This window comes from Phoenix dactylifera, chromosome 3, assembly GCF_051530095.1.
Source record: "Phoenix dactylifera cultivar Ajwa chromosome 3, Ajwa_hap1_PhDact_Kaust_v1.1, whole genome shotgun sequence".
NCBI classification, from domain to species: Eukaryota; Viridiplantae; Streptophyta; class Magnoliopsida; order Arecales; family Arecaceae; genus Phoenix; species Phoenix dactylifera.
Window position 1 is genome coordinate 40,040,458 of NC_143192.1, and position 7,953 is coordinate 40,048,410.

The window sequence follows — 7,953 nt, forward strand, 5'->3', positions numbered from 1 at the left end:
TATTTAAAACTATACCAAGCAGAAATTTTTTATTCTTGAGATATGTTTTGGCCCACTTTTAGGTTTTTATCTTCATCAATTTCCATTCATGTAATTTTTATATATGCAGATTCAAATTGCCAATTTTAATTTTCATAAGTTATTATTTCTAGACTTATAAAATTTTAGCCAATATATATATATATATATATATATATATATATATTAGTATATACTATATATATACTATATATATATATAGTATGTGTGTTAGTAATAAAAATTAATGATTTATAAGGTTTCTTGTTTAAGTTTGTTATTTGGGGATTTATGTTTCACTGGAACCTCAATATCAAGCCAATCCATAATAGTTCACCCCTTGATGAAAATAGAATACCGGACCCAGTCGAGGTGGGTTGCAGAATTTTTTTTTCTTCTTTCTTTGTCAATAGCGGCTAGGGTTCTTTGTGGGTGGAATGGAGGAGGAAGAAGGTGGGTTGCTGGTTGAATCATATTGAGCTCGAGGATGAGTAACCGGTTGACTAAAATTGGACACCAATTTGAGGTGGCGGCTGAAATTGGTTGGACCAAATGTTGGTTAGGCTGAAATGTGGTTAGTTAGAGTTTCATTTGGGGAGGGACTCTAGGGAGGATGTGATGGGGTTTAAGTGTGAAGGGTTTGGGGCATGAAACTTGGATTAATCAGAATTCTAATGAGATTAGGAGCAGCGGATGGGAGGAGATGAGGTGGCACGATGGGATTTTAGTGGATGAAAGATTGGCGCAAGGAAATATTGGCGTGAGCTTTGTGGATAAGGATGAGAAGTTAAAAAGGAGTTAACGTAGCTAATCCTAAAAAGGCGTGAATATAGATGAGCGTGAAATATGGGAGGATAAATATAGAGTCGTTTGAGAGAATCTCTCCCTCAAACAATCCAACGGATGAGAGAAGGGAAGATGGCATCTCACCTCTCTTCCTTCATCCCTCTTGGCGTCACACCAAAGGAAGAAAAGGATTCTCTCCTTTCCATGGAAGAAAACTCAAGCTTGAAAACAAATTCTAATTCTGATTTCATTCTTTATCTTTCCTTATATAGAAAGAGGTTGGCAAATATAGGAAGTTAAAACCAGAATTTTTTTTTGGACTCCTAACCACAAGGACTCTTTCTAAAATTTAAATCCTCTAAATAACTTACTAACTAAAGCTTATCCAATCCTTGGAACCACCTCTTGGCATGTGAAATAGGTTTCTTATACGCCTCCTATAGATGCTCTTCACCTATGCCTAAGTCTCCTTTTGTTTGAATGGGTCAACCATCCAAACTCCTACCACAATTAGACTTCCACTTGGCGTATTGAGATAGAGTCCAAGGGAGCTAGGACTCTTCATGCCGCCATGGTTTAGAATCCTAATCAAAGTGGACTCTTCTCATCTTGACACATGGGCTAATCATACAACTCCTAAAGCTAATCATGACCCTCCAACGCCTTGGACTCAACTAAATTAGGCGTTGGAACAATTAAACCCAATGTAGATTAAACCACTTATTACATGGACTTAATCTCACACATATAGACTCAATTCTCTCACACATGGACTCAATCCTCTCGCACAAGGACTCATTTCTCTCACACATGGACTCAATCAAACAACTCCTAAATTAAATCAAGACTCTTCAACGCCTTGGATTCAATTAAATTAGGCGTTGGGATAACTAAACCCAATGTGACTTGATGCTGAAAATCTTGGACCCACCGTGATTTGTTGCCGGAAGTTTTTGGACCCAATGTGATTTGTTGCTCACCCAAGGAAGGAACTCAATCACCCCACGCGCCTCCAGTTTGGGCTCATACTCCTGCATCAATAACCCTATAACCTAGAGATCAAATTTAAGACTTATAAAAAAAATATTTGGACTATTATTGTATTTTTGTTTGTATCTCCATCTCCCAACCTAATATATAAAAAGGTGAGGGGAAACTCAAGCTTACTCAAAAATTTAAAAACAATTAAAAAAATCATAAAAAATATCTAAAATATCCATAATTTTTTAAATAAAAATGATCTAGATACGTTAAAGTTATATAAATATGTTAAAGATATTTAAATATATTAAAAATCCTCATGTTTAAAAAAAAGGAAACATACGCAGGGAAAAAGTTTAAAATAAATTTCATGAAATTTTTTAATTATTTATTGAAAAATTAAATTTATTTTATATTATAAAAATATAAAATATATGAATTTAGAGTTACTTTGTAAAGTGGATAACTAAGAAGTAAGATCAAATCCCTATCTCTAAATATACATTAAATGGGTAGGAGAGGGAAAATTCAACCTCTCTTCGAAATTCAAAAAAAAAATAAAAAAATCTTAGAAAACCGTGCACTGGCGGATAATATTCTAGTATCCATTGTTATAATATTTTGTGTTGCACTTTTGTTATTTACTGACATGCTTTCATTGGCCAGATATGGCATATGGCACTAGATTTGCTTTCCCTTCTCACAGGGAGCAAATCCACAAAAAACATTATTATACTAATGATGTTTTAAATTGTATCATTTAGGACAAAATATTGATGAATGGCCCTGATTTGCCGCACCGAGAACTGCCCACTGAGGAGCAAAACGTACTGGGGTTGTATCTTTCGCGCGAAAGAAGGATTCTCCTTGCTTCGCGCGAATCCACCGTCGGATCGCGCAATAAGAGAAATCGGAATGCTTTGCAATCTCTGCAAGGAGGTATCCAACGGTCGGCGTCGCGAAAGAGGATCGATCACTCTTTCGCGCGAAAGATACAAGCCGAACCCGGAGCAAAACAGCCTTCAGCCCTCCCACTATATAATGTTTGTGGTGTGGGAGGGGGAGGGGGAAGAGCTGCAGTAAGTAAGGCCAGAAGATATGACGAGATTGAATCCTTGAGATTGCATAATTTTGTACACCGGCCTTGGCTTTTCCCTTCTCGCACCTCCCTCTCTTCAATCCCACCCATTTCTCTCCATTTCCTCCACCCTCCGTACTTCATCCTATCCCCAATTAAACGAAAAAACTGCCGAAATCTATGGTAGTCCCCTCGGTCGCCACGCCGGAGGCCAGACCGGACACACCGGAACCGCGGCTGATGAGCAGCTCAGCCCAGCAGACGCCGCCGCCGTTGGTGTTCGACGCGGCTATCCTCAGCCAGCGCCCTGACATTCCGGTCCAATTCGTCTGGCCGGAGGAGGATAAGCCCACCCCGGACGCCGCCGAGGAGCTCACCGTCCCTCTGATCGACCTTGGTGGCTTCCTTTCTGGCGACCCCGCCGCCACCGCCGAGGTCTCCAGACGCGTCGGGGAGGCGTGCGAGCGGCACGGGTTCTTCCAGGTCGTCAACCACGGCATCCCCTCGGCGCTCCTCTCTGAGGTCCATAGCTGCGTCGAGGCCTTCTTCTCGATGCCTCTCTCCGAGAAGCAGAGAGCCCAGAGGAAGCCCGGCGAGAGCTGCGGCTACGCGAGCAGCTTTACCGGGAGGTTCGCCAATCGGCTCCCGTGGAAGGAGACCCTTTCTTTTCGCTTCTCCCCCTCTCCTCTCTCCCCAAATATCGTCCAGGACTACTTCGTCCACACTCTCGGCGAAGATTTCCGGCACTTCGGGTAGGAATAAAAAAAAAAGGCTGACATGAACACAAGCAATGTTCTCTCTCTCATTAGTGACTGTGCTTTGTTTTTTTTTGGGTTTTGCAGCACAATCTACCAAAACTACTGCGAGGCGATGAGTAGGCTGTCATTGGAGATAATGGAGGTTCTTGGGATGAGTCTTGGGGTGGGGCGGGCACATTTTCGGGAGTTTTTCCAAGGGAATGATTCGATCATGAGGCTGAACTACTACCCACGGTGCCAGAAGCCCGAGCTGGTCCTCGGCACCGGCCCCCATTGCGATCCCACCTCCCTGACCATCCTTCACCAGGACGACGTCGGCGGCCTCCAGGTGTTCACCGATGGCAAGTGGCGCACCATCAGCCCCAAACTCAATGCCTTCGTCGTCAACATCGGCGACACCTTCATGGTATGCACCGTACGCATAATCCACTCTGCTCATGCGAAATGTGTCATCGAGTTTTTTTGCGACGAGAAGTGGAGGCATTAAAACCGCTATCGGATTTGCAGGCGTTGTCGAATGGGCGGTACAAGAGCTGCCTGCACCGGGCGGTGGTGAACAGCAAGGTGGCGAGGAAGTCTTTGGCCTTCTTTCTGTGCCCGGAGATGAACAAGATAGTGCGGCCGCCGGAGGGCTTGGTGAACGCCGGGCACCCGAGGGCCTACCCGGACTTCACGTGGTCGACGTTGCTCGAGTTCACCCAGAAGCACTACAGGGCCGACATGAAGACGCTCGATGCCTTCACCAAGTGGATCCTCCAGGCCGAGGGGACTGCGCCGCAGTGAAGGCATTAGCCGGGGATGTTCCTTATTTTGTTCATTTTTGTTAGCTGGTGAAATCTTTTCGATCCAACTATCTAGCTTGGGGGAGGGAGGGAGGGAGGAAGATATGATGTGAAGAAAAATAACGAGACTAGGAAATAAAACAGAAGTAAGCGGAGGAGCAGAGAAACCTGTTACCCTTTTTCACTGGAGCAGCCACTGTTAATACCACCTGTGAAAACCATAGCTCATAAAGGCCAAAGCATCTCTTATTGTCGCTCTCTACTTTTTTCTCTCTTCTTTTTGTTTCCTTTTTTTTTTTTTCATTTTCGAGCTACAAAATGGAGAAAGGGAGTTAGGAGCATCCAATTTGGCTTATGATATATAGGAGCAGCAGGCAAAAGAACAAGCTTCGATGGCATATGTTTTTATGGGAACGGGAGATAGTGATAATGATGCAGGGACGGCATACCAAACAGGCGATCGGATCGATATCCTCTCAGCACTGGCTTGTCCCCGTTCGCAACTAGTTTTTCCATCTCTTTTGTCCCCAGCGCCTTGCCGCTAGGACCTCCTTTTTGTAGTTAGTCCGGTGGAAAGGAGGAGGGTGATTCTTCTTTTAAACTCTTGTTTTGGATTTTACCTTCCTCACTCTAACTCTTCTCTGTACTGCACTAGAAAGTGTATAACTACAAGACACAAGCATTAACAGTAGAGAGAAAGTGAGGGGGGAGAGAGAGGTAGAGGGAGGTGGGAGGGAATAATTGGCTATTTGTCCTAATGTCTGTCCTCAAATGAGGCAACATTCTTCGAAAGGTGTAAATATAAAGAAGGCATGGAGGTGGAGGATGGGGCCCGGGGAGTAGAAGGAGCTCACAAACGATACCCTGTGTTATATTAGCCCTTCTACTCTCTCCTGGCTCCTGGCAGCCGCCAAGGCTAAGGACAAGGGCTGCCTCCTGGCTCTCCCGTCCAAAGCGCCCAGCGTCACGTGGCCGCGTTTGTTTCCATCCCCTCCTCCGTCCGCCGTGCACGAGGAATAGAGCGGCAGGCGACAACACGGTCCTGTTCCTGTTCTCCTCCCACCCCGGGCCATCCCACCAAGCTCAAACCCAAGTGTAGCCATATTCACCATTTGGCTTGGCTTGTTCCCTATATCCGGATACAAGACCACCACCATCCTAGCTCAAGTCCGAAACCAAATGGCTCGTTAACTGAATAGATTTCTAGCTATCGTCGACTATCTTCTCATGATGTCATGTATTAATTTGAATGCCTGGAAAAAGGATATTGGAGGATCACTCTTGAGCTGCAATAGTGACTCAAGAAGATGATAATGATGACTCGCATTCAATCAACTACGTGTCATGTTCTTTAAATTTATTCCTTCAGCCTCAGAAATATAGCAGATACGTTGAGCAAGTGATCAACTTCATGCAGAACATACGTCTAGATGTTAAAATAAGAATGGGATTAGTGATGTTATGGTTGAAATTTGGCCTCAGGGCGACTACGCCAGAGGAGTCGGAGGAGCCGCCAGTCGGGACGGAGAAAGAGCGTCAACTCGTGCGCGCCGGTGTACCTGCACGAAGCCTCACCGGTGGATTTCGGTGATGGCCCTCCGATGATTAAGTTAGAGTGGATCCTAATTGGTCCAAAAGTCCCTAGGCATTACCTGATGTGGGCTATTTATAGTTCCTGCAAAGATGTCCAGATAATGGAGGTATGATCCGTCCTCATCATGAGAGGAGATGATGTTGGGCCAGGTGGCATGTAACCAGGACTTGGTTGAGGCACACGGTGCACGTTGTTCTTGTGAACGGCGTGGCGTTAACTAAGGTGGCAGGGTATGGCCCTTGGCAACAAGGTATGGCCTCTAGTCGACATGTTATGGAGTGGCCAGCAAGTAAAGCATAGCACGGTGAGGTTGTAATGTACGGCCACGTATGCGGGCGTAGGGACGCGCGTAAGTGCGCACGTGGATGCGGCTGTGGGCGAGGTCGGGCTCGCTTGGAGGTCGCAACATTTATTCGCTTGATAAGCACTAAGGTCGGGCTGACATGGAGGCCACAACATATGTTCAATGAGATCGTCTCGGCGGACTATGAGGTCGGCCCAGTCTCCTCGGTTCTTAGTTGACTCTACAGGACGCTCCCACTCAGATCGGGGCGCCGTTACCTGCGGCCGATTAGTATATTTAGCGAGGTCGGCTCGGCGGACTATAAGGTCGGCCTAGCCTCCTCGGTTCTGAAGTTAGCTCGGTAGGGCGCCCCGAGCTTGGGCCAGGGAGTCATTGTGGATACTTGCGGTCGACGGGCCTCCTTGACTCTTAGTCAATCCTACAGGGCGCCCCGAGCCCGGCTCGAGGGGCGTTATTATAGATACCTGTGGTCGATGGGGCCTCTTCGGCTCTTGGTCGATTCTGCAGAGCGCCCCGAGCCCGGCTCGAGGGGCATCATTGTAGATACATGCGGTCGATGGGGCCTCTTCGGCTCTTGGTTGATCCTGCAGGGCGCCCCGAGCCCCGCTCGAGGGGCGTCTTTGTAGATATCTGCGGTCGACGGGACTCTTTGGCTCTTGGTCGATCCTGCAGGGCGCCCCAAGCCCGACTGGAGGAGCGTCATTGTAGATACCTGAAGTCGACGGGGCCTCTTCGGCTCTTGGTCAATCCTGCAGGGCGCTCTAAGCCCGGCTCGAGGGGCATCATTGTAGATACTTGCAGTCGACGGGGCTCTTCGGCTCTTGGTCGATCCTGCAGGGCACCCAAAGCTCAGACCCGAGACGTCATTACTTGCTCGAGGGTTGTTCGGCTCTAGGGTCTGCTCGGTAGGAATTGAGTGGTTCCACGCTAGAGCAGGACAATCCATTTTGCCTCCCATCTAGTGATGTTGGATTGTTGGAGTATAGGGCTTACAAACCAACATTTATTTGATTCTAGACACTTTCTATCGGAGTATGATTCTTTTTTTTTCCCAACACCAAGTTCCCTCATCAGGATATGGGCGTCCATGGTATCTGCAAATCAGGGCTCACTACACACACGCACGCACGCACGCACGCACGCACGCACGCAGAAGGTGCTCCAACAATAATGGAATTCCTATTCATTGATGGCATGGAACCAAAACTGCCATCACAGGTCATAAGTAATCTAGGCCTCGACGATGCATGGAAGCTTAGACCTCATACTTGGATTGATTTCTTTCTTCAAAGATGTATGTCTACTTCTTTTCATTTCCTGACATTAGGGAAACTTTTTTTAGAGCTAATGCTGAAGTTCCTTTATCTGTATTATTGATTTTTACTTTTCTTCCCACGAACCTGCAGCTACTTGACGTCTTACTTTGAGGTCTTAAGCAGTTGAAGGCAACGCCACATCTTCAGGAAGGTACCCCAGGCAGCAGGCGAACGGTTGAATGTAATCGGAATCTAGAAGCTGTCAAGTCTCTTACTTATAAAGAAATATTCTAGGTTCTGATTCATCATCTAAGGAAAAAACAACAAATTAAATTATTAATAATAACACGAGCTCTGGTCCAAGACACGCACAATAAAACCCAAAAAAAAACTATA

The 7,953-nt window shown here is 46.1% G+C and overlaps 1 protein-coding gene across 1 annotated transcript; it reads left to right on the forward strand.

Moving 5' to 3' along the window:
• The first annotated feature begins 2,849 nt into the window (after nt 1-2,849).
• On the forward strand, nt 2,850-4,763 carry LOC103697092 (gibberellin 20 oxidase 1-D-like). Its single transcript, XM_008778875.6, has 3 exons — nt 2,850-3,615; nt 3,706-4,027; nt 4,129-4,763. The coding sequence occupies exons 1-3, from the start codon at nt 3,044-3,046 to the stop codon at nt 4,402-4,404; spliced, it is 1,170 nt and encodes a 389-aa protein (XP_008777097.1). The 5' UTR covers nt 2,850-3,043; the 3' UTR covers nt 4,405-4,763.
• The last annotated feature ends 3,190 nt before the right edge of the window (nt 4,764-7,953 follow it).

What these genes read in the sequence shown, in the direction of transcription:
- LOC103697092 (XM_008778875.6), top strand. Translation starts at nt 3,044, where the DNA reads ATGGTAGTCCCCTCGGTCGCCACGCCGGAGGCCAGACCGGACACACCG. An exon ending in GAAGATTTCCGGCACTTCGG is followed by an intron (nt 3,616 to 3,705) that starts GTAGGAATAAAA and finishes TGGGTTTTGCAG; the next exon opens with CACAATCTACCAAAACTACT. An exon ending in ACATCGGCGACACCTTCATG is followed by an intron (nt 4,028 to 4,128) that starts GTATGCACCGTA and finishes TCGGATTTGCAG; the next exon opens with GCGTTGTCGAATGGGCGGTA.